Below are 26,801 nucleotides of genomic sequence, written 5' to 3'. Positions count from 1 at the left end.
TGGAAGGTTGAAACTAGACCACTTTCTCACACCATTCACAAAAATAAACTCAAAATGGATAAAGGACCTGAATGTGAGACAGGAAACCATCAAAACCTTAGAGGAGAAAGCAGGAAAAGACCTCTCTGACCTCAGCCGTAGCAATCTCTTACTCGGCACATCCCCAAAGGCAAGGGAATTAAAAGCAAAAGTGAATTACTGGGACCTTATGAAGATAAAAAGCTTCTGCACAGCAAAGGAAACAACCAACAAAACTAAAAGGCAACCAACGGAATGGGAAAAGATATTTGCAAATGACACATCGGACAAAGGGCTAGTATCCAAAATTTATAAAGAGCTCATCAAACTCCACACCCGAAAAACAAATAACCCAGTGAAGAAATGGGCAGAAAACATGAATAGACACTTCTCTAAAGAAGACATCCGGATGGCCAACAGGCACATGAAAAGATGTTCAACGTCGCTCCTCATCAGGGAAATACAAATCAAAACCACACTCAGATACCACCTCACGCCAGTCAGAGTGGCCAAAATGAACAAATCAGGAGACTCTAGATGCTGGAGAGGATGTGGAGAGACGGGAACCCTCTTGCACTGTTGGTGGGAATGCAAATTGGTGCAGCCGCTCTGGAAAGCAGTGTGGAGGTTCCTCAGAAAATTAAAAATAGACCTACCCTATGACCCAGCAATAGCACTGCTAGGAATTTATCCAAGGGATACAGGAGTACTGATGCATAGGGGCACTTGTACCCCAATGTTTATAGCAGCACTCTCAACAATAGCCAAATTATGGAAAGAGCCTGAATGTCCATCAACTGATGAATAGATAAAGAAATTGTGGTTTATATACACAATGGAATACTACGTGGCAATGAGAAAAAATGAAATATGGCCTTTTGTAGCAACGTGGATGGAACTGGAGAGTGTGATGCTAAGTGAAATAAGCCATACAGAGAAAGACAGATACCATATGGTTTCACTCTTATGTGGATCCTGAGAAACGTAACAGAAACCCATGGGAGAGGGGAAGGAAAAAAAAAAAAGAAAAGAGGTTAGAGTGGGAGAGAGCCAAAGCATAAGAGACTGTTAAAAACTGAGAACAAACTGAGGGTTGATGGGGGGTGGGAGGGAGGGCAGGGTGGGTGATGGGTATTGAGGAGAGCACCTTTTGGGATGAGCACTGGGTGTTGTATGGAAACCAATTTGACAGTAAATTTCATATATTAAAAATAAAATAAAATAAAATAAAATAAAAGCCTCTTAAAAAAATCTTGTGCATGGAAAATAACACAAGAATGGAAGTTAAAAGATATTTGATAAATGGGGAATAATATTTATAACTTTTATCATATACAAAGAGTTAACATCTCCACTATAGAAAAATCTTCTAAAAAATCAAAAGTGCACAATCCTATAGGGAAAAAAATGGACTAGATGTATGAATAGATAGTTCACTGAAAAACATACAAATTATTCTAAGCATTGAAAGACATTGGTTCAACTTTTCTCATAATAAAGGAAATGTCAATTAAGACTTTAGTGAGATACCATTTTCCACACTCAAATTGGTAAAAATTCAAGAGTTTGACATTACTCTGTTGTAGAGACTGTGGGGAAGTGGGCATTCTCATGCATTTTGGTGGAAACACATATGGTACAACCACTATGGAAGGGAATTTGCCAAAATATAGCAAAATTGTATGTAAATTTACTTTTTTGGCTTAACAGTCCTACTTTTAAGTTAAGCTAGGGAAAAAATGCAAAGAGAGGATTACATCAAGCTATTCAGTAGATTCTACTTAACAGCAAAAGCAAAAAAAAGAAACCAAAAGCAACCCAATGTCCGTCAACATGAGATCGGTAAAATAAACAATGGCTTACTACACCATGGAGTGCCAGGCAGCTATAAAAAGGAATGGGGCATATTTTCAAATACAATTATGACACGATCCCTAGGTCATATTAACTAAGAAATCAGGTGAGAAAAGTGAGTAGTAATACACTACTGCTTATATAAAGAGGGGAAATACATACATGGAGACATACACACACATATAAAATTTTAATATTTTCCCTTATTGTAAAAATGGGAGGATAATTCTTTACAAATGTGTAAACAGGGGCACCTGGGTGGCTCGGTTGGTTAAGCGTGAGACTTTGGCTTAGGTCATTATCTCATGGCTCATGGGTTTGAGCCCCGTGTTGGGCTCCATGCTGACAGCTCAGAGCCTGGAGCCTGCTTCGGATTCTGTGTCTTCCTCTCTCTCTGCCCCTCCCCTGCTCCTGCTCTGTCTCTGTCTCTGTCTCTGTCTCTCAAAATTAAATACAAAAACATTAAAAAAAAATTTTTAATGTAAACAAACACCTAAGGGAATAGGAAGGTATATAGGAATATAAATAGACCTTGTTTTGTACATGAATTTAAGATACATGAAACTATTTCCATGACTTAAAACAAAATTAAATTTTAAAAATATGTCTAAGTATGAAGAAAAATGGAACAAATACAGTTAATTGTGTATAAAGTTAGTGACATAACCAGATGGAGAGAAACTATAATAAGTAACTTTAAAAATAATAATTTTGGTGTACATTCCTAGGGTTTATAGCATAAAGAAAAACACCTGCAAGAGTATTGAAACTGTTCTCAACAACCATACTGGTGGTGGTAGTGTCAGTCTAAGACTACTAAGGGGGCACCTGGGTGGCTCAATTGGTTGAGCATCTGACTTCAGCTCAGGTCATGATCTCACCATTTGTCAGTCTGAACCCTGTGTCAGGCTCTGACAGCTTGGAGCCTGGAGCCTGCTTTGGATTCTCCCTTTCCCTCTCTCTGTCCTTCCCCTTCTCTCTCTCTCTCTCTCTCTCTCTCTCTCTCTGTCTCTCTCTCAGAATAAATAAATAAACTTAAAAATAAAAACAACTAACAGATCACCTATGGAAGATATTGAAGCTCAACTCATTAATTTGAAAGTCTAAAAATAGAGGAAAAAATTGAACATTTGCTTTCTTTTTCTTATATAAACTGTACTTATGTATAATTAGTTAATGAGGAGACATTTCTCTTTATAGAATTATTTCAGCTAATAAAGGAGGAAACAGAATATCACCGCCTTGCAACCTACAGTGGAGTATGGACTTGAGCAGAAATTTTCAGTGGGGACTGTTACTGCAAAAGCAGAGATAATCAGACATCACGCCTCTTGGCCAAAGTATATAACACCATCTATGAAGGAATTTTGCCCCCACTCCCAAATCTTAATGTGATCAAGCATCTAGGTCTTTCAGAGAATTTACAGGACATAAGAAGGAGAAATGTCTGACACATGTGGATGTAATGAGAGAAATCGAGAATATGAGAAATGCTCCATGGAATGTTTAGATTTCTTTAATAAATTGAAAAGAGACAGAAATGAAAGAGGAAGAGACAAATGAAAGGGGAATATAGTAGATTTAAGGAACATATTTGCCATTTGGAATGTACAAACCTTATTTGGATTTGATTTGAACAAAGCAAAAAATAAACAAATTTTTAAAATGGAAGCAGAGGGGTTCCTGGGGGCTCAGTTGGTTAATCGTCCAACTTCGGCTCAGCTCATGATCTCAAAGTTATCAAGTTCAAGTCCCGCATAGGCTCTGTGCTGACAGCTCAGAGCCTGGAGTCTGATTCTGTCTCTGTCTCTGTCTCTGTCTCTGTCTCTCTCTCTCTCTCTCTCCCTGCTCTTCCCCTGCTGTGTTCTGATTCTCTATCAAAAATAAAAACATTTTAAAAAATGAAAAGTAAATAAAAATTAAAAAATGACGACAGAGATTTTTAACAGTGACCAGATATTCAATGGTGTTAAATTCTCACTGTGTGTCTTTCATTGTGTGTGTGTATGTAATAATGACATCGTGAATATTTTTTAAAGTATGTAATTTACACACATATGCACAAATGAAATGCTATAATGTTTCATTATTGCTTCAAAATTACCAAGAGGGATGGGGAAAAGAGTGAGTGGAGTTGATAATAATTGAAGCTGAGAGCTCGATAGAGTGGTTACATGATTTTTTTCTACTTTTGTTTATGTTTAAAAATAACCCATTAGTAAACCTTTTTTAACAAGGGAAAAGTAAAAGAAATTAGAGATTGTTGATATTCTTGGAGACTTTGTTGCTCTCAAGTGTAGTAATGGGTAGAATCTACAAATTCTGTGAGTTGAAAGAGAAGTTACCGGGGATCAAAGAGGAAGAAATGTGTTGAGAAAACCATGAAAACCAAAAAATTAATGTAGAATGTGGTTTACTTACATTTTTCTGGCTGATGAATCAGGTTACAGTGCATCATATGAAGAGTTATCATAGCCATAAGTGTAGACATAGAAGGAATGAGTAAAACCAGGGCCCAGGCCCCTGAGTGCTGAATGTAAGATATTCCCAGAAAGACAATGGTTGCTTTCAGGTTCATGATCCAACAAAACCTGGGGTGCACAGATTGAATTAAAAATACCATTCAGTTACCTCAGACAACAATCACAAATTTTAATGCTTTTATATGCATTTCTTTTTAATTTAATTTTTTATTTTTTTAAAATTTACTTCTAAATTAGCTAGCATACAGTGTGACAATGATTTCAGGAGTAGATTCCTTACTGCCCCTTACCCATTTAGCCCATCCACCCTCCCACAACCCCTTCCGTAACCCTCAGTTTGTTCTCCATATTTATGAGTCTCTTCTGTTTTGTCCCCCTCCCTGTTTTTATATTATTTTTATTTCCCTTCCCTTATGTTCATCTGTTTTGTCTCTTAAAGTCCTCGTATGAGTGAAGTCATATGATTTTTGTCTTTCTTTGACTGACTAATTTCACTTAGCAAAAAACCCTCCAGATCCATCAACGTAGTTGCTAATGGCAAGACTTCATTCTTTTTGATTGCCGAGTAACACTCCATTGTATATATATACCACATCTTCTTTGTCCATTCATCCATCGATGGACATTTGGGCTCTTCCCATACTTTGACTATTGTTGATAGTGCTGCTATATACATGGGGGTGCATGTGTCCCTTTGAAACAGCACACCTGTATCCTGTGGATAAATGCCTAGTAGTGCAATTGCTGGGTCGTAAGGTAGTTCTATTTTTAGTTTTTTGAGGAAACTCCATATTGTTTTCCAGAGTGGCTGCACCAGCTTGCATTGCCACCAACAGTGCAAAAGAGATGCTCTTTCTCCGCATCCTCGCCAACATCTGTTGTTGCTTAAGTTGCTAATGTTAGCCATTCTGACGGGTGTAAGGTGGTATCTCATTGTGGTTTTGATTTGTATTTCCCTGATGATGAGGGATGTTGAGCATTTTTTCATGTGTCAGTTGGCCATCTGGATGTCTTCTTTGGAGAAGTGTCTATTCATGTCTTTCACCCATTTCTTCACTGGATTATTTGTTTTTTGGGTTCTGAATTTGAGAAGTTCTTGATAGATTTTGGATACTAACCCTTTATCTGATATGTCATTTGCAAATATCTTGTCCCATTCCTTTGGTTGCCTTTTAGTTTTGCTGATTGTTTCTTTTGCTGCGCAGAAGCTTTTTATTTTGATGAGGTCCCAGTAGTTCATTTTTGCTTTTGTTTTCCTTGCCTCTGGAAACATGTTGAGTAAGAAGTTGCTGAGGCCAAGATCAAAGAGGTTTTTGCCTGCTTTCTCCTCGAGGATTTTGATGGCTTCCTGTCTTACATTGAGGTCTTTCATTCATTTTGAGTTTATTTTTGTGTATGGTGTAAGAAAGTGGTCCAGGTTCATTCTTCTGCATGTTGCTGTCCAGTTTTCCCAGCACCACTTACTGGAGAGACTGTCTTTATTCCATTGAATATTCTTTCCTGCTATGTCAAAGATTAGTTGGCCATATGTTTGTGGGTCCATTTGTGTGTTCTCTATTCTGTTCCATTAATCTGAGTGTCTGTTCTTGTGGCAGTACCATACTGTCTTGATGATTACAGCTTTGTAGTATAGCTTGAAGTCTGGGATTGTGATGCCTCCTGCTTTGGTTTTCTTTTTCAAGATTGCTTTGGCTATTTGGGGTCTTTTCTGGTTTCATACAGATTTTAGGATTATTTGTTCTAGCTCTGTGAAGAATGCTGGTGTTAGTTTGATAGGGATTACAGTGAATATGTAGATTGCTTTGGATAATATCGACATTTTAATATTTGTTCTTCCTAACCAGGAGCATGGAATCTTTTTTCATTTTTTTTTGTGTGTGTCTTCTTCAATTTCTTTCATAAGCTTTCTATAGTTTTCAGTGTATAGATTTTTCACCTCTTTGGTTCAATTTATTCCTAGGTATTTTATGTTTTTTTGTGCAACTATAAATGGGATCAATTGCTTGATTTCTCTTTCTGTCGCTTCATTGTTGGTGTATAGGAATGCAACGGATTTCTGTGTGTTGACTTTATATCCTACAACTTTGCTGAATTCATGAATCAATTCTAGCAGTTTTTTGGTGGAATCTTTTGGGTTTTCCATATAAACTATCATGTCACCTGTGAAGAGTGAAAGCTTGACCTCCTCCTGGCCGATTTGGATGCCTTTTATTTCTTTGTGTTGTCTGATTGCAGAGGCTAAGACTTCCAATACTATGTTGAATAACAGTGGTGAGAGTGGACATCCCTGTCTTGTTCCTGTTCATAGGGGGAAAGGTCTCAGTTTTTTCCCATTGAGGATGATATTAGCGTTGAGTCGTTCATATATGGCTTTTATGATCTCAAGGTATGCTCCTTCTATCCCTACTTCTTGAGGGTTTTTTCAAGAAAGGATGCGGTATTTTGTCAAATGTTTTCTCTGCATCTATTGAGAGGATCATATGGTTCTTGTCCTTTCTTTTATCGATGTGATTAATCACGTTAATTGTTTTGTGGATATTGAACCAGCCCTGCATCCCAGGTATAAATCCCACGTGAGCGTGGTGAATAATTTTCTTTCTCCAACAATACATTTATTGTTGGAGCCGGTTGGCTAATATCTTGTTAAGGATTTTTGCCTCCATGTTCATCAGAAAGTCATCTGGCCCTGGACTCTTGTTTTTTGGCAGATTTTTGATTACTAATTCGATTTCCTTACTGGTTACAGGTCTGTTCAAATTTTCTATTTCTTCCTGTTTCAGTGTTGGTAGTGTATATGTCTCTAGGAACTTGTCCATTTCTTCCAGATTGTCCATTTCATTGGTATATAATTGCTCATAATATTCTGTTGTTATTGTTTTTATTTCTGCTGTGTTGTTTGTGATCTCTCCTCTTTCATTCTTGAATTTATTTATTTGGATCCTTTCCTTTTTCTTTTTGATCAGACTGTCTAGTGCTTTATCAATTTTGTTAATTCTTTCAAAGAACAAGCTTCCGGTTTCATTGATCTGTTCTACTGTTTTTTTGTTTATTTTTTTGGTTTTGATAGCATTAATTTCTGCTCTAATTTTATTATTTCCTGTCTTCTGCTGGTTTGGGGTTTAATTTGCTGTTTTTTTTATGCCAGCTCCTTAAGGTGTAAGGTTAGGTTGTGTATCTGAGATCTTTCTTCCTTCTTTAGGAAGGCCTGGATTGCTATATACTTTCCTTTTATGACCGCCTTTGCTGCGTCCCAGAGGTTTTGGGTTGTGGTGTTATCATTTTCATTGGCTTCCATATACTTTTTAACTTCCTCTTTAACTGCTTGTTTAGTCCATTCATTCTTTAGTAGGATGTTCTTCAGTCTGCAAGTATTTGTTACCTTTCTAAATTTTTTCTTGTGGTTGATTTCGAGTTGCATAGCATTGTGGTCTGAAAATATGCACGGTATGATCTCGATCTTTTTGTACTTACTCAGGGCTCATTTGTGTCCCAGTATATGGTCTATTCTGGAGAATGTTCCATGTGCACTGGAGAAGAATGTATATTCTGCTGCTTTAGAATGAAATGTTCTGAATATATCTGTTAAGTCCATCTGGTCCAGGGTGTCATTCAAAGCCATTGTTTCCTTGTTGATTTTTTGATTATGATCTGTCCATTGCTGTGAGTGGGGTGTTGAAGTCTCCTACTATTATGGTATTACTATCAATGAGTTTCTTTATGTTTGTGATTAATTGATTTATATATTTAGGTGCTTTCACATTTGGCACATAAATGTTTACAATTGTTAGGTCTTCTTGGTGGATAGACTCCTCGATTATGATATAATGCCCTTCTGCATCTCTTAATATGGTTTTTATTTTAAAGTCTAGATTGTCTGATATAAGTATGGCTACTCCAGCTTTCTTTTCTGGCCATTAGCATGATAAATGGTTCTCCATCCCCTTATTTTCAATCTGTAGGTGTCTTTAGGTCTAATGTGGGTCTCTTGTAAACAGCATATAGATGGATCTTGTTTTCTTATCCATTCTATCACCCTATGTGTTTTGATTGGAGCATTGAGTCTGTTGACATTTAGAGTGAATACTGAAAGATATGAATTTATTGCCATTATGATACTTTTAGAGTTGGAGTTTCTGATGGTGTTCTCTGGTCCTTTCCGATCTTTGTTGCTTTTGAGATATATATATATATATATTATATTATATATATATAATATAATATATATATAAATATATATATAAATATAATATATATACATTTTTTTTCATCTTTTCTCCCCTCATTGAGTCCCCCTTAAAATTTCTTGCAGGGCTGGTTTAGTGGTCACAAACTCCTTTCATTTTTGTTTGTCTGGGAAACTTTTATCTCTCGTTCATATTTTGAATGACAGCCTTGCTGGATAAAGAATTCTTGGCTGCATATTTTTCTGATTCAGCACATTGAATATATCCTGTCACTCCTTTCTGGCCTGCCAATTTTCTGTGCAGAGGTCTGCTGCAAACCTGATCTGTCTTCCCTTGTAGGTTAGGGACTTTTTTTCCCTTGCTGCTTTCATGATTCTCTCCTTGCCTTAGTATTTTGTGAATTTGACTATGATATGCCTTGTTGATGGTCTGTTTTTTTAATCTAATGCGGGTCCTCTGTGCTTCCTGGATTTTGATATCTGTGTCTTTCCCCAGGTTAGGAAACTTTTCCGCTATGATTTGCTCACATAACCCTTCTACCCCTATTTCTGTCTCTTCCTCTTCTGGGACCCCTATGATTCTGATGTTGTTCCCTTTTAGTGAGTCACTGATTTCTCTAATTCTTAAATCTTGCTCTTTTGCCTTAATGTCCCTCTTTTTTTCTGCTTCATTATTCTCTATAAGTTTGTCCTCTATATCACTGATTCTCTGTTCTGCTCATCCATCCTTGCTGCCGCTGCATCCATCCGTAATTGCAGCTTAGTTATAGCATTTTTAATTTCATTCTTACTATTTTTTACTTTTTTTGTCTCTGCAGAAATGGTTTCTTATCTATTTTCAACTCCAGCTAGTATTCTTATTATCGTGATTCTAAATTCTGGTTCAGACATCTTGCTTGTATCTGTGTTCGTTAAATCCCTGGCTGTCGTTTCTTTGTGCTCTTTCTTTTGGGGTGAATTCCTTCATTTTGTCATCTTAAAGGGAGAAAAGGAATTAATGAGGTAGAAAAATTAAAATTAAAAAATTAAAATTAAAAAATATTAAAATTAAGTAATTAAACACACACACACACACACACACACACAAATCGAATAAATGATGCTAGATCTTAGGTGTTTTTTTTGTCTGGGTGTTGAAAGTGGTTTGACAGATTAGAGAAAAAAAGTGGGGCAGGGGGGAAGAAAGAAAAAAAAAGGAAACCATTTGAGAATTTGAAAAATGAATACACTGAAGTAGACTAAAATGAGAGAATGGAAGTAAAATAACATTTGAAAAAATATACACAGAAGTAGAGAATACATAGAAAAAAATTAAAGAAAAATATTTTTATTAAAAATTAAACATAAAAATAAATTTTTCTTTTTCTATATTCAAGAAAAAGGAAATAAATGAGAGAAAAAAGAAAAAGAATAAAAAGGAAAAAAAGAAATCGTTTGAAAATTTGAAAAAGTGAATACACTGTAGTAGACCAAAATAAAATGATGGAAGTAAAATAGAATTTTAAAAAAATTTACATAAAAGCAAAAAATATAGTAAAAAATTAAAAAATATTTTTAATAGAAATTGAAGGTAAAAATGAAGTTTTTCTCTTTCTGCATTCAAGAAAAAGAAAAGAAAAGGAAAAGAGAAAAAAAAGGCGATTGTTTGAAAATTTGAAAAGGTGAATAAGTGAAGTAGACTAAAATAAAATGATGGATTTAAAATAGAATTAAACAAATTTATACAAAAGTAAAAAATATAGTAATGAAAATTAAAGAAAAATATCTTTAATAAAAATTGAAAATAAAAATGAATTTTTCTCTTTCTGTTTTCAAGAAAAAGAAGTGTAAAAGAGAAAAAAAAAAGAAAGAAAATTGAATTCAATCTGCTAACAGATTGAAGTAGGACTGAAATTACTTCTTTTTCCCCTAAAAGTCAGTCTAGGTATCGCTTTATAGTCCATATACTAAGTAGATGGTGAGACTTGTGTTCTTGAAGAGCAAGGTTGGCCCAGTTGGGCGGGGCTCAGTGTAAGGGCTCTGCTTTCCACTAGATGGCGCTGCTAGCCTACTGAGGTGGATTATTGAAGTGCCTGTAGGTGCGTATGCGCATGTGCCGGAGGGGTGAAAATGGTGCCACCCAGCTACCCAGTCTGTTCTCCCAGATCAGCAATCATGCACCTGTCATCTGTCTTCAGCTTTCGTCCACTCCCTGCTTTTTCACTCTCTGTGACCAGGCCCCAGGCAGTACCTCTCTCCTGAGTTTTGTCTCATATATGGCTGCTTTCCCAAGCCCCTTACTTCTGAAGGACTGCAGCTTTGACCCGTTCTGCCCCTCTGTGGAGGGTCTTACCGAGCAATGGCTGAATGAACAATGGCTGAGTGTCGACTGCACCCTGGAACGCTTGCTGGACCCTGCTGCTGCCAGTGCCCTGAGACTGTAGCCAGGTGCCAGCCTGCCCCCGAAAATGTTCATGAGATGGTGTAGCAGCAGCTTTTCAGGGATTATGGAAGATCACAACACACATCTGGCACCAGGATTCACCCTTAATGACTTTGTTCCGGCACCAGAGAATGTGGCCACCCTCTGGGGTCTGCTGGGTCCAGGTGGCTTCAACAGTCTCTACCAAATGTCCTTCCAGCAGTGAACCGTTTTTCCCCATGTGGCCCGAGATCCTCCCGGGTCCCACTCTGTTCCTGGTGATTCTCCCTTCCCACCAGAGCACTGCCACGTATGGAGCTGCGGAGTTGCAGACTCTGCACTCCCCTTGTTTACAGTCTTAATGGAATTTAAACCTTCTCCTTTCTCCTTTTTTTAGTTTAGTCCCTGCAGCTGTTTCCAATTTTCTACTTTCTCTCCAGCTGCTTTGGGGAGGGGTGCTTTTCCCATATTCTCGCCCCCCCCCCAGTCTCCGTCCTCTCTCCGCTGGCAAAAGCACCTCCCTTCCTGCGCCTCTCGCTCCCCATGTTCACTTCTCCGCGCCGTGTGCCTACTGAATTCTGTGGTTCAGGTTGTGCAGATCGTTGTGTTAATCCTCCAGTCAGTTTTCTAGGTGTGTAGGATGGTTTAGTGTTAGTCTGGCTGTATTTCATGGATGCGAAACACACAAAAAACTTCCATGCTGTTCTGCCATCTTGGCTCCTCCCGCTTGTATATACATTTAAGCTATAAAATTGTGGCATGTTGGCTAAACTAGAATTTTCTTTTTTTTTTTTGAATTTTTTTTTAATGTTTATTTACTTTTGAGACAGAGAGAGACAGAGGATGAACGGGGGAGGGTCAGAGAGAGAGAGGGAGACACAGAATCTGAAACAGGCTCCAGGCTCTGAGCTGTCAGCACAGAGCCCGACGCAGGGCTCGAACTCATGAGCCGTGAGATCATGACCTGAGCCGAAGTCGGACGCTTAACCGACTGAGCCACCCAGGTGCCCCTGAACTAGAATTTTCAAATATTGTTTATTAGATTTCTTAGTAAGTGTATACATATCAGCTATGGAGTCTTAACCAATTTTGTCATCTGTGTTTCATTCCTTTTGAGATTACATGTGGAAAGAATGTGTTCTCTTATCTAAAGTAGAAGTTGGCAAACTTTTTCTACAAAGGGCCTCATAGTAAGTATTTTAGGCTTTGCAGGCCATATAGTCTCTACAGCAACGACTCATCTATGTGTTGTGGTGTTAGAGAAGCCATACACAATACTTCACTGAATATGCCTAATGAATCTGGAAAAGGTTGCATGGTTTAAGAGTTGAATCTTCCTATTTATTCCACTTTTCAAAGTATGGGCAAACTCAGGTTATATCTAGACAATGCATTAAACCAAAGACACGACTGTCATTTGAATAAAACTTTCGGTATTTCTTCCCAATGAATAGTATTACAAATAAGTACCTAAACTAGCAGTCTGGTTTGCTAGTTCTGGGGAAATAATCTCTGCCTGTCAACCTTGCATTGGGTCTAATGAATTATTAGAATGCATTGTTAGAGTCACATTGTAGAGGGGGTTCTTAACATTAAATTAAAACATTTACTGAGGTAGAATTAAATACAGTAAAATACCTGTTTAAATATATAGTTTTATGAGTTTGGGTAAGTGTTTCAATTGGGCAAACACTAATAGATCTAAGTTTTAGAACACTTAACATTATCATTAAGATTTAAAGGGCCTCCCTGATTAGATCAGGCCTATGCAGGATTCCGGGATAATCTCTTCCTTGATTACTTAAAATCAAATGATTAGAAACTTTAATTACACCACACCATCCCTTCACTTTTGCCATATAGCAACATAATCAAGGATTTATACCCTGTCATCTCTGCCATATTCTGTTGGGTGGAGTCAGGTCACAGGTTGTGCCCAAACTCTGGGGGATGGGTCTGTCAAGAGTATGACCACTATGGGTCATCCTCTGGCATTTCCTCTACTTGTTCTAATTGATCCACTCTTCCTTCCTTTTCCCTCCCTCGCTGTCTCCCTCCCCTCCCCCCGCTCTTCCCTCGCCTCTCCTCTACTTCCTTTTTATCCCCTCTAAGTGAAAAGAGAGTCACCAGGCAGGACTGGCTACGGGAAAGGGATATTAAAGGTCTGAGGAGAAAGGAAAATGTTAGAACTAATCTAAAGGAGGAGGAGAGAGAGAAGACTGGATACTGGATACTTGCTATAGGTAATGCCAAGGGGGCCACACAGCTCTAGGCCCACAATAAAAGACTAGTAAATAAGTATTTGATGAATAACACAGCATCTCATAAAAAAATCAACTGATCAAACAACAACATAGAACAATAAACTGAATAATTGACCTAGGAAAGTAATCAAACATGAAACATGGCCATGCTGAGGAAACTGGTTCGCTATTGTCCACTAATGGAAACTTGTCACGATGCAGGTGGGACACACAGAGTTTTGTAGGACAACTGGGGAGAGTCCCTAGGCTCAGCCTCCGGTCATCCTTTCATGCTGCACACTTGAGCTGTGGCTGTCAGCAACCGAGAGAAGCTGGAGCCCGCAAGCAGTGTTATATTTCTTTCAATCTTTAGGAAACCCCCCTTTTTTTAAATGTTAAATGTTGCTGAGAAAATCCAAGAAGACATTGTGTGGCTCTTCTAAACACCACATGGTGATGTAAACGAAATTACTCTAGAGAAGGTCAAAGAAAATTACAATTATTCCAAGACTTAAATCTTGTGAAAGGTAGTTAGAAACAAAAGAATTATAGTGCTGAATATCTAGGTATAGGAAGAGATTTCACATAAAGTACTCCATGTATTTTAACAGATGCCATCCGACCTATTTGATTGTGTAATTTTCTGAAAGAATTACCTAGTACAGGCATGTTTTATATATGTCTTTATTGATCCATGGACAGGATAAGCCATAGATAATTAAGGGGGAAATGTATATGTATCAACTGTAAAAAAAATAAGAGAAATAAAAATCTACCATGTTCAAACTCACCATTAAGACTCCTTTCATCTCATAGCTCACTAGCAAATTGAGTATATAAAGCACCTCTCACACAGAAAGTCAGAGAGCAAAGCACTAAAGCAAAATAAATACCAGTGATTAAGGAAAATTGAAAGCAGCAGTAAAAATATGTTTCTTTAGTCTACTTTTAAATACAGACTGGGAACTGCAAATAACGGGGAGTACATAGAAATCTGATTTTTTTTGTCTTCATGATCCTATGGTATTGAATACAAATAAGGGGGGGAAAACTTGTTGCTAAAATCTCAGCAATCCTTTTGAGATCATTTCTTTTAAATATTTGCCTTACCTTATTTAGTAATCATTATTAGAGTCGCTCGAATATTTTGTCATGTCTTAGACGGACCAAGTTTCACATACTTCAGTGTTATTGTAAGTGATTTTAGGGGAAATGGTTTGAAATGGTTTTTCTTAACCTGAGGAGGAAAGCTTTCAGGTGTTCATGGTGGTAGTGGACAATTTACGGAGTTCAGGGAGAACATTTTATTCTGTACTGAACAATATTGAGATAATTCACCAGGGGATTGGTGGCTCTTCAGTGGGATAGAATTGAACTGTTTGGAAGCGTCAAGGAAACACTTGGGCGCTGAAACCCTGGTGGATGGCTGTTGTCAAAGGTTGCTTCTTTTAGTAGAAACATTGGCCCATTGAAGTACTTCAGAGAACACTCTGGTAGCCATGAATTTTGGGAAAGAAGGATCAAATGGAATTTTTACAGGTCTTACTGTTTATCCATACTTTTTTTTCAACGCTGCAGTTAAAGAAGAGGAAATTTAATAAAGGAAGATATTGATTTTGGTGAAGAGATAGTATGATTAAAGTAAAAGGTATATTTTTAAATAAGAAATTTAGGAGAATATTTCACTCTTTCTCTCCCTGCCTCTCCTTCTTTTAACTTACCCTCATTCACAGTTGCTCCTGTGTATCATTTTCTTATTTCCTTAAGAACTTTAGACTATCGCATATTTACTGATGGAAATAAGTCCCTAGTCATGTACCTACTAATTTTAAATGCAACCACTCAGGCTTTAAGAAAAAGCAGGAGCAGTAAGTCATGTAAGAAATCTGTCTTTCTTTTCCTCAATATTCTTTGGTTTCCACGGTTGTATGTTGGAGAGGAATTCTGAGTGTATTTCCTGAAAGCTTACAACTTTGGCAAAGTTAAAGGCGGTGCCTATTGTTATAAGAGTAGGTAGGTAGCATTTGTTAAACTTGAGTAGGACCCGTGCAAATAGAAGTTTGGAAGATTTCTTTTGTATATTTTTGAAAACCTTTATTTATTTATTTTGAGAGATAGAGCATGCAAGTGTGCAGGGAAGGGTCAGAGAGAGAGAGAGAGAGAGAGAGAGAGAGAGAATCCCAAGCAGGCTCCCCTCCGTCAGCGTGAAGCCTGATGCAAGGCTCAAACACAGGAGAACTGTGAGATCATGACTTGATCCAAAGCTGGATGCCTAACCAACTGAGCCATCCAGGCACCCAGTGATTCTCTTAAAGCTATTTACAGGCTATTTCTCAGTATGTAACTCACATGATATTTTGAATATTAATACAGTTATTCCACAAACTGCTTTGATTTTGATGGCTGAAATGTACTTCATAAATTATGATTTTACTACTGCAGAATTCAGTAGATTCATATTTTGTTTCTCTTCTCAAGGATCATGTAGATTTTCTCACTCAGATAGATTTTTAGGTGTGGTGAAAAGTTGCTATGAATCATCAAAACTTTCCAAAGCCGCGTGGCATCCAGTGTGTGCACTCAATGTTTAGTTTCATATCTTTTCAAGGTATCCCTAGATACATTGGAATTCCCTTCCCTCAAACTTCTGGAATTGTTTTCACAATTCTGAAGCACTTGATAAATGTGTACATTCCCTAGCGATGCTTTCAGGAAATTCTGATCTAAGTGGTTGTGGGTGGGGTCTGGAAAACATTTTTAAATAAAGCCCTTAAGTGATTCTTAAAAGTAGGCAATTGCTTGAGAGCAGTTGTTCTTAAACCTGACTACTTAGGCAGCTTAAAAAAAAAAAAAATTCTGGTCTCTCAGTCTCACCTCAAACCAATATATTTGGAACCTTTGATGTCAAGGCCCAGGAATCAGTATTTCTTTTTTTTTAAGTTTATTTTTGAGAGAGAGAGAGAGAGAGAGAGAGAGAGAGACAGAGTATGAGTGCGAGAGGGGCAGAGAGAGAGGGAGACAGAGACTCCAGGCTCTGAGCTGACAGCACAGAACCCAATGTGGGGCTCAAACTGGTAATGGTGAGATCATGACCTAGGCTAAAGTCAGAGACTTAACCAATTGAGCCACCCAGGCACCTCAGGAATCAGTATTTTTAAGATTCCTCAGGTGACTTTTATGTACATCTAGGATTGAGAATCGCTGCTTTCAAACAACACTCAAGTAAATATTAAACAGCTTCCGAAAAAACATTCCGTGGGATAACAAATTTTTACCTCTGGTGTTTCCCTAAGATAAAAGTTACTAAATTCAAGTAACTTTAACATCAGAATATTTTAGTGGGAAACAAATATTATATAGAATCAATTTGAGTATTAGATATTCAAAATTTCTGGGATGGAATAAGTCAGTCTCTAGACTTTTTGAAGAACTCCACCAATATTCTATTTGGACTTTCAAATCATGTATAATTCACTCTGGTAACTGGTTAGCAACAGACTATGATATGCAGATAGGATGCAAATTATCAGGTGAAGTAACTAGAGAAATGTGGAAGCAAGATTTGAAGTTAATTGCAATAGAATTTAAAATTATGGTTATAGACAGACTTAATTATCCACCTTTCTTTTTGCTTCCAGAAAAGATTCTGCACAGGTGTATTTACCTAGATGATCTCCAGTGTGGTGACTCTTAATTGCACACCTCAGATTTTGGAAAATGCTGGAAGAGCCAGGTTCTAATCTAGATAACAGCACAAGAATGTTGGCAGATTAGTATGCCTCTTGATTTCAGGGAGTTTAGCTATATTCTTTCAATAAGGTACATAGTTGAGGAAGATCCAGTACCAGATGGTGATGTTGGCTGGGAGTGGTTTTCTCACCTACACTTGGCAGCTCCACTCGGAAGTGGGGCTTTCAGTGCTCGAGACTTCCAGTCTATACTATTTAACATGATCATTGGGAAGCTTTAGGTGGTATAGATGCAATGACACGTCTCATTAAAGGTCCTGTAATTAGGAACATCTGACATCTGTGCTGAAAATAGAACTGGATGCAACCTTCAAGTGGTTACACATTCAAGTGGTATGCTGATTTTTAAAGATACTACTGAAATTCATTATATTAACCAAGCTTGTAATTTCTCTACACACTTTTGACTTGGAGAAATAGATTTTAAATTAATGTGCTGCCCATTTAAAGATGGCCTCCTCCTAAACAGGTTCCCTCTTACCCAGAATTTAGACAACGATTTTAGCTGAGGACTTACTAGTCATTTAATTATAGTAACAGCTACCCTAATTTGAATACCTGTGATGTGCTAGGGTACTTTATATAAAATAAGCTATAAAACAGCCCTCCAAGGTAACCCCATTTTGTGGATGAGGGACTGGTGCTTTGAGAGGTTAAGGGACCCGCTGAAAAGCATAAAACTCCTCTGACAGAGCCAGGATCCCATCAGTTTGCTGGCTGCCCAGCTGGATCCCTGTCCATCTTGCCACCAGCCCCCGCAGTATATATAGCAACAGAGTTAACATTCTTTTCTATAAATTACAAAAAGCAGTTGCTCATAGTTTTCCCGTAGCTTGATTTTAGGAACTTAAAATCAAAAAAACAAAAATCAAAAAACTGAAACAACCAGATTCAGCCTTCAAGAAGCTTGCCTTCCAGGGGGGTCCTTTATAACATGAAAGAGTAACACCTTGATTCCTCATGCACATTTCTAGGTGCTTTAACTTTAGGTTTTAAAGATTCTGCATGATTCTTTCTATTAGAGATTTTAGTAAAATTAGGAAATAATAAGAAGCCAAATTGAAATGTGTTCATCCTAAATTTGGCCTTGCTCCTCCCAGCTGCAGAAACTCATTTTCACCCTGCTCCCCATCCCCCTTTTAAAGGCCTAAAGTACAAACCCATTGGGAGTCCCCCCCTTTCCCAAAGGAAATATTTCATTCATATAATGTCTCCTTTGTAATCAACACTGAGAAATGTCACTTTGATTAAACACAACTCTGAATGACTAAGACCACAGTACAATAAATTCTCCAGAGCTATCTTTCAGAACAACTGATTGCTCTCCAGTCTTAATCCTCCAGAGTCTTATTTAATCAAAATGATGTTGCTAATTAAGGATTAAAACCTCCGAATAGAATAAAAAAGAAGGATTTTTCTTTCTCCTTTGGGCAGGTCAAGGAGGCAGAATTTGCTATAAGGAAGTAAAGAGTCCCTTCCACCCTTGGTAAAACTGCATTTTTTTCTGACGTTTGGACTGAATCCAAAACAGGCCTGAGTGCTTTGTAATATTAATATAACTGGGAAGAAAGAAAGAAAGAAAGGAAGGAAGGAAGAAAGAGGGAGGGAAGGAGGAAGGGAGGGAGGAGAAAGAGAGAAAGAAAAAGAGAGGGAGGAAGGAAGGAAGAAACTGCCTTGGATAGTTACATGGTTATATATACCTAGATTATTGATTCTAAATTTTTTCATTTAATGATTTTAATATGAATTTTCTTTAAATGTTTTGTCTGATTCTGTCTGTACATTGCTTTTTCCCATTGCTAACATTGATGGAAAGACAGAATATTTAGAAAAAATGTTGGCAAATCATTTCACAGAAACAGGGGAACAAAAGAATGTATCTCAGATCTACTTGATATTCCACTGATGAGTAATAATAACAACAAAATTTGCTAGTAAACGCTGAAATGCTCTACTTTAAGATCCAAATTTTATTTTTTTGAATCTGTATTCGATAACAAAAATTGATTCTAAAACCACATAAAGCTGTGTAAGAACTTACTGAAAGAGAAAAAGATTTACAGAAAGTAGTTAGATTTTCATGGAATCCAAACTCTTTTAAGTGTTAGGGGTGAAGTGGATGCAAGACAGAGGTACTGGTTGATGTTCCAACAAGTTGCAAAATATAATTCAACAAATTGTATTCAAATTGTGTTCAACACATTTAAAAAATTTACAATTTGTAAAATACAAAAATTGTAAACTGCAATTCAACAAATTGTAAAATACTTTTTATCTTCTCTGCACTAACCTGTGCATTTATAACCTCTGCCACATTAGTCTGCTACAGTGTAGACATAACTAACAATAGCTACCATTTATTGACCACCTACGATGTGCCAGGTTCTCTGCCCACAATGCACACATTATTACCTCTAATAAAACCCAGGAAGAGGTATCATTATAACCCTCCACAAATGATTAAACTGAAACTTATAGAGAATAAATGACCTGACCAAGGTCAGATAGCTTGTGTTAAGTAGAGTTGAGACTTCTACCCAGGCCTGTTTGGCTCCAAAGCCACCTTGTATTTAATATGATAAGCCACTTGTTTATTTGGAAGATTAATTTATCATTGCATTTCAGGAAGGTGCTGGTAAGCTGTGGTGGTCTGTACCTGACTCACAGGCTCCCACAGTTCCTGGCTGAATCATTGTCACAGGCATTGTCACGTCCTCACTTACCCAACCCAGTCAATGACAAAAACTGAATTACTACCATCAACAGGGTACCAGAGAGCAAACAATGAGAAATCCCAGGAGGGAGAGGAACATCATAAACCTTGTTTCTCTTCTAGCCAGTGCTACTTACCAGTTAAAAAAAGACATTTGTTTCTGGGATCCATACTCCTGAAGGCTATAAGCATCCGGTGGACAAATGATGGCTCGCATTCCTCCGGTGCCAAGGCAGATGAACAATAGTGCCATGTAAAACAGCCTGTTCTGCTCCTTTGTTGGTATATTGTTAATCATATGGTGTGTGCCTATATAGAAATCTTCCAAGGGAAAAGCAACCACGGATAATAAAACAGTGCCTGTAGAGAGAGAAAAAAGGAGAATAAATATGGCACAGACCAACTGAATCACCAGACCATGTTATAAATAAGGTTTTAACTCTGAAAGTAGCCTCATTGTGTGATTGTCTTATCAAAATATTTGTTAGTCACTGCGATTCTGGAGATAGCATGATTTTTCTAAATGTGAAAACCCCCTTCAATATGTCTTTTAATGAATCCAGAAGCCTAGTTCTTTCCCCTCTCAAATTTGACGTATCTTTTCTCTCAGATGTATAAGCAAATCATGTCCATTTTAACAGAATTTGGAAATATGTCATATGAGAAGCTAGAGATGCCTGTAATCTCACGCCCCAGAGCCAACCACTGTTAGTAAGGGTTATTTGTTCTCGGTCACTAGAGTGATAGAAAACTCGAAGATCTCAGACATGTCAAAAGCCTGCTAAAGAAAATGTTTTAAGGAGAACATTATCAGAATTGTAAGAAGAACAGAGTCTCTTTTCCTTTTCTACTCTCTTTCTCCTTTTAATGCCCTTTGATTTCTCTCACTTAGGCAGCTGGGCAGAGCCATCTTGGCACACACAGAGGTAAGAAGGTGAGGTGGGTGAAGCAGTACAAGCCTAGAGGAGGGAAAGACAGGAAATGACAGGGCTGGGGCCGGTCAAGCCTTCTCACTTCCATCTCGCAGGGACCACACTTGAGCACTTTCCTTGTTTGATAGAAATTTCATACTTTTGCTAAGCTCTTTAAATTCTGCAAAGCAATTATATGTATTATATTGTTTCATCCTGGAAAAGCTTTGTGATGTCAGAGGTAGATTTTCTCTTATTCCAATTTTTCAAAAAAAAATAGATCAGATTTAGTGAGGTTAAGTGACTTGCCCAATGTTACAGAGTAACTGTGATGTTATCTGCCTCTTTTTGTAATTCCCATCAAGTGGTCAAATCATCTTATTTATTTATTTATTTACTTATCAATTTGATTAGTGAAAAATGCTTCTCCCTGTTACTTTCGTCTTCCATTTTTTAGATTAATTTGGCTTTCATATTTTTGGTATAAATTTTTACATGGTGGTTTTGTGTGGTTAGTTTTCTCAATTAGACTGTAAGCTCCTAAAGGCAAAACTTAGGTCTAATATTTTATCTCCCTCTTACAATGGCTTTTATAATGTGAAGAATATATGCACTCAATAGCTGCTTGGGAACAAATGGATTTATCATGAGAGTGGGCCCTTTAGATTACTGAGGTTGAGATGTTTCCTGTCAAGTTTGGCCAGATGTGATACCAACTGCTTTTTCTCTGCCACTCAGTCCACTTGTCTCTGGAAGGGTGATGTGAGGCCTGGCTAGGCTAAGGGTACCCAAAGGGGATGGGCAGAGAAGTTACTTCTTGCAGCAACCATATATTTAAAGACAAACACTTTTAAAAATATACATTTGTTTACTTATTTTGAGAGAGAGAGAGAGAGCACTCACAAGCAGGGGAGGGGCAGAGAGAAAGGAGAGAGAGAATCCTATGCTGTCAGTGCAGAGACTGACCTGGGGCTCAAGCTCACAAAGCATGAAATCATCGCTTGAACTGAAATCAAGAGTTGGATGCTTAGCCAACTGAGCCACCCAGGCGTCCCTAAAGACAAAACACTTTTACCTTTGTGTACATTAGAAAGATGCTTTGCTTCCATCTTTTGAGAAAATGTAATATGTTGATTTCATTGGATCAAAACTTTATTTTTATCTGTTGTAAAATTGATGTAATAAAAATACAAGTCTATTACACGTATGATAGAAAGTCTCCTCTTTGATGTGTGCTATTGTGCACTACATAATCAGCACACATACTTCACAGGTCTTTGTAAAACACCAAGATGTGCTATCTCCTCTGCTAGGTCGTGGGGCCCCACTGGATTTCCTCTCCAGAAGCTAATGAGTCCATCAGAGAAGACAGACATACAGGTGGAAATTATATTATAATGTGCTAAATGAAATTATAGAGGTTTGATTAGAGTATGGGTGAGCACAGAGAAGTGAACAACATGGGTCTTGAAGGAAGGACCGGATTTTTCAAGTCTTGGATATGGGGCAGAAACATAAAGGAAGGTTGAAAATTTCAGACATACGAAAAAGCATATGTAAAATTTTTAAAGAAGGGTAGTAGACAAGAAGTTCAGCATGGTTGAGGTCACATATTGACACAAAAGTCTGGAGAGGTAAATTTGGGACAGATTGTAGAGGTTCTTTTGTACTAAGTTGGATTTTGTTTTTTTAGACAATACAGCCAATATATAGATTTATTGGCTGAGGAAGTCAATGTTGTTAGTAGAAAGGTATATGGATTGGAGTCATACTGATAGACCAGTAAGTAGGCCATTGTAATGATCAAGAAAAAGCAATCTGCAGTTTTGAGCTAAGGTTTAACATTGGAAATAAAAGACACATTTTTGATAGAACCTCTGATACTCAGTGACTGGTTGGAATTTGATGGCAGCTGTTGAGTGGGGGGCCAAGGAAATAGCTTTTAGTAAGAAAATGAATGGTTATGGAGTTGACGTAGGTCTTTTGTTGGTCAAATTCTAAAATTGGGACTTCAGTCCTAGTCTGATGGCTTACACAAGAATTTAGACTGATAGGAATCACCATGTTAAATAAGAAGTTACCAAAATCTATGGGTGTGGTCTCTTACCAAATTCAGAAGAGAAACCATTCAGATGCTTGCCTAAATGTCTCCTTATCAGAAAACATTCCCAGATACAGAATAGTAACCATGTCACTGTTTAGTCTCCCCTGTCCCCTTACTGAGCCATATTTTTCATCATAACAGTACTGAGCACCTGGCATAGTGTCATTTGCTTGTTTACATTTCTCTTTCTTTGGAAAGTCAACTCCAACAGAGAAGAGACTGAATTCCTCCTCTGTTGCATTCCCAGATCCTGGGACAATGCCTGGCACAAAGTGGTCACTGAGGAATGTTTGTTGAATGTTGACTGAATATTTGCCATGCAGTGGCTTTGTTTTTATTTAACAAAACTGGAGCAGTGAAGAAGTTATAAGTTTAAATCACACTCTATTGGATGAATGGTGAAGGTAATTGATCACCTGCTGGAAATTGGGTGATATGTTGGATACCTGATATCCACCCCTTCCTCATTTATCTCCTCCCCTGTTCCCCCAAACCTGCATTTCTGCTACACTTCTCAGTAATGGTGAATTGCATACTACCTTCCTAAGTTCCTCAGCTCAGAAACTTGGAGTTAATGTTTGTTTTTCCATCATATTTGTTCTCTTATTTAGTAGCCAAGTTTTAATGTTTTTTTTTTTTTTTTCCATGTTCTCTCCTGGATTGACATTTCTCCTAGACTGTCCTCTGAGGTGTTCTGGTCTCCCTGTATAAAACCTGTCACTGTGGTTGTCTATCTTTTTTATTGAAGAAAAACATTTCCCAACTGTTTTAATTATATCCTCAGTGACTCTGTTGTCCAGAAGAACAACATAACTTTTCAGCCCCAAGTTCCAGACTGTTCATCAACTTATTCTCTATACCGTATCAATCTTGATATCTCCCCAACGTTTCTCACAATCTCTTGCCTCCCAAACTTGTGTAGATTATTTATTTTTCTCTATATAAAGAAGCACAGTGTAGTGCTTGAATTCATTCGTTTAGCATATAGCCATAGTTCATAATATAGAAATCATGCCTGCATATGCAATCTTAATTACTATATGGCTAATTAAGAACCACCTTTTGATGAAAACATCCTCAATTATTCTACGTGAACTTCAAAACCCTTCTTAGCACATTTCATTGTAGTTGCGAAGCAAGTGAACTTCAGGTTTCACATAGAATTTGTCACGAATTTCGGCTTGGGGCAGGAAGGGGGAAAGGAGCGCATTTGAAGCACAGAAGACAGACACGTAAAGAGGTAATTATTATAAAAGATAATCAGTGCAACGATATAGGTATCAAAGCATCCACACATTCACACTCACACATACGCACAGATGTTTACTAGCATCCCTCAAATAATACAAAGAATAGTATAAATTGAAACAATACTCTTCATTTATCACATTTTAGGCTAACAGCAAGATAAGGATAATAGAAAGTGAAAACTCTACCAAAAAGCTATTCAATTAAGTTGCAAAACAATCCAGTCAGAAGAGGACACTCACCTAGAAAATGTAGACATAAGCAAACATATACCAGTTTGTTTCTTCTTAGACGGACATCAGCAAGCCATCCCACAAACACAGGGGTAAGTATTGAAGTTCCAATAAAACACAAGTTCAAAATGGCTGCCTGGTAATTGAGGTAGCCAAGCTTGACAGTGCAAAAGGGGATCATATTGCAGACGACTTCAAAGAAAATGAACCTCTCACACAGCTCCACCAGAAACAAACAGATTCTAACCCGAATTTTTTTCACAGAGTATGATGAAGAGAAATAACCAATATGTCTTAGAGTTTTCTCCTTCTCAGTGCGGTGATTTAAGGATATTTCTTCATCCGTTATTTCAAAGTCTGTAACAGACATGACTACCCTCCTTGAATACAACTTTTGTTAGTGTTTTGAACTTGGTGATTTTTTTTACTCCCAACCCTCTAATGAAAAAATAAATAAGATCTTTGCTTTGAATTTCACAACTCCACGCTGAAGTTTCATACTCTTTTTGCACATTAATGTTGTTCATTTTGATGATCCGGGAGCATGAGGGAGGAGACACAAGTGTTTAAATGTTCATGGTAGACCAGCAGAGCCAAATCTGATTTGTTTGTCTAATTATTTAGAGGCTAATTAGGCTTTTCCTCCAAACTTATATTGTATGACATGAATCCTGTTGCATACATGTAGAAACTCATCTGCCTCACGCTGATAAAGGTTTAAACACTGAGGCAAAAGAAGCAGTTTTTCAGGAGAATTTGAGTACTAGATCAAGAAATAATTTGAGTCTAATAATTTCTGATACTTTAATTAAACAAGCCAGAACAGCACCAAGAGATAAAGCGCGAAAGGAAATCTATTTTTGAGGGGGCAGAATACCTTATCATTATTACATTTCTTGTTATTTTTGGTTGAAATTCTGATAAGAAAGCTAATTATGTAACAAAAGTGCTGGTACATTTAGGTAACAAGCAGAGTTTGCAAGAAAGTAATTTAAGTGCTCTAATGAAAGGAGAAAATATTAAACAAAAACCCTTTTCCTTTAAGTTGACCCCATGCTTGTAGAACAGCCTCTCGGAGGAAATCAGAATCAAAAGGTGCTTTTTGACTCCTTATTATTAGTCAGCAGCAGGGATACAGCAACCATCCTACACATGCTTTGGGGAATATTGGATCTGGTATCACCCTGACCCTCCTCCAGCTGGGTGAATGGATGTTAGCATTCTATGTTGGAAAGCAGGAGGGCACCAATTAAGCAAAAAAAAAAGCAGCAGTAAAATAGAACACTTGAACATGTAGGGATTTAGCTGCAAGGACATAGGAAGACAAGGAGATGGAACTATTGGGTTAAAGTCATAATAATTCAACACATAGGCAATGAGTATAAGAATGTTAATTTTATGGTGGAGTCAGAAGCAAAAGACTGATAAGGGCTTTTGACTCTGATTCTTATCTTCCGACCTGAGAGATTGGGAGCAAACACTGCTTCAGCTCTTTCTAATAGTTTCATTCTAATGGTAACTATTTTCATCTGTTCAGCATCGCTTCGTCTTCTTTGGTAACAATGCCCTACTTTTCCTTTGTGTAGGGTGATCATGCAATTTATTATCCAAACTTGGCCTCTTCGGTGAGTGAAAATGAAGCTATTTATAGTTATTCCCCAAAACAGATATAAACTAGACCATCTAGTGCAAGGCCCAACATACATCTTACCTTTGGGAAATAGCTCCCATCTATTATGTGAGCTCCTGGTGGAGTTTTCTTCTGGCTAAAGGAATCAGCACATGGTCTCAGGCAGCCCTTTCATATTTTCCCCCCAAGAATTTTAATCACGAGTGAAATGACTGAAATTTGGACATGGAAGCTGAGTCATTCAGATGGCAGTTCTCAAAAAAAGGGATTGTTCAAGAGGTTCTGGTGGAAAATTCAGGGCCATCCTGGTTGTTATCCTTCAGGAGGCATGATTAGCTTTTCTTCTGTAAAGGACTCACTTTCCAATCAATTTTGGTTGTTTGGTCCCTGTGGTTTACAAAGAACCCTGAATGATCTTTATCTTTTTGTTTACCCCAGATGCAAGGGAAGAGTCTTTCCCCAGCCACTGGGTGTATATTTAACCAGCACCTGACAAAGGACTCCTGCGGGATTATATTATAAGAAGGGTAGCACTAATGATAATCATGTTTGAATTCTTTGGCTAAAATGTGTATCCTTGCCCCAAAACAGGCTACAGGTATTGGAAACCTGTGTTGGAGATGGTTGACTCAGGGAGAGCAACAGCATTTGCTGACGAGAGTTAGAGCAATAGGAAAACACCTCTTTTTCGTTATTATTTCTCGATACCAAGCTCAGAGGGAGCTTAAAGGACAAGTACAAATTCCACTTGAGAATAACACTTGGCAGGGAATATTGAATGCCATCCTCTTTGTCAACAGACTTGAGCCCTTGAGTGGGGGCCGATGCATACTTGAGCTTCATTCAAATTTCCCCCCACCCAAACCTTGGGCTTGTTCTCTTTCTTCCCCCACCTCCCTTAATAAAATGATATTTTCCCTCCATTTTAAGAGCAATGTGTGTACAGTGGATGCAATGTGGAAAAGATCTAGAAATAGAAAAAAGTGAAAATTGATGCAGAATTTATTTTGCTGTTTTCCCTCATGACTATT

General features: G+C 37.7%; 1 protein-coding gene across 1 annotated transcript in view; it reads right to left on the bottom strand.

The window, feature by feature from the left end:
- Positions 1–24,510, bottom strand: part of SLC15A5 (solute carrier family 15 member 5) — an 86,551-nt gene extending 62,041 nt beyond the window's left edge. Inside the window, exons 1-3 of the mRNA XM_058743557.1 lie at positions 24,150–24,510; positions 19,782–20,004; positions 4,294–4,463 (exon numbers count right to left, since the gene is read on the bottom strand). Coding sequence (XP_058599540.1) covers positions 4,294–4,463; positions 19,782–20,004; positions 24,150–24,510 — 754 coding nt within the window. The remainder of the gene's footprint in view (positions 1–4,293; positions 4,464–19,781; positions 20,005–24,149) is intronic.
- Positions 24,511–26,801: the final 2,291 nt, after the last annotated feature.

Source organism: Neofelis nebulosa, chromosome 8 (assembly GCF_028018385.1).
Source record: "Neofelis nebulosa isolate mNeoNeb1 chromosome 8, mNeoNeb1.pri, whole genome shotgun sequence".
NCBI lineage: Eukaryota > Metazoa > Chordata > Mammalia > Carnivora > Felidae > Neofelis > Neofelis nebulosa.
The sequence above is the reverse complement of the archived record's forward strand: the minus strand, read 5'-3'. Positions and strand labels throughout refer to the sequence as shown.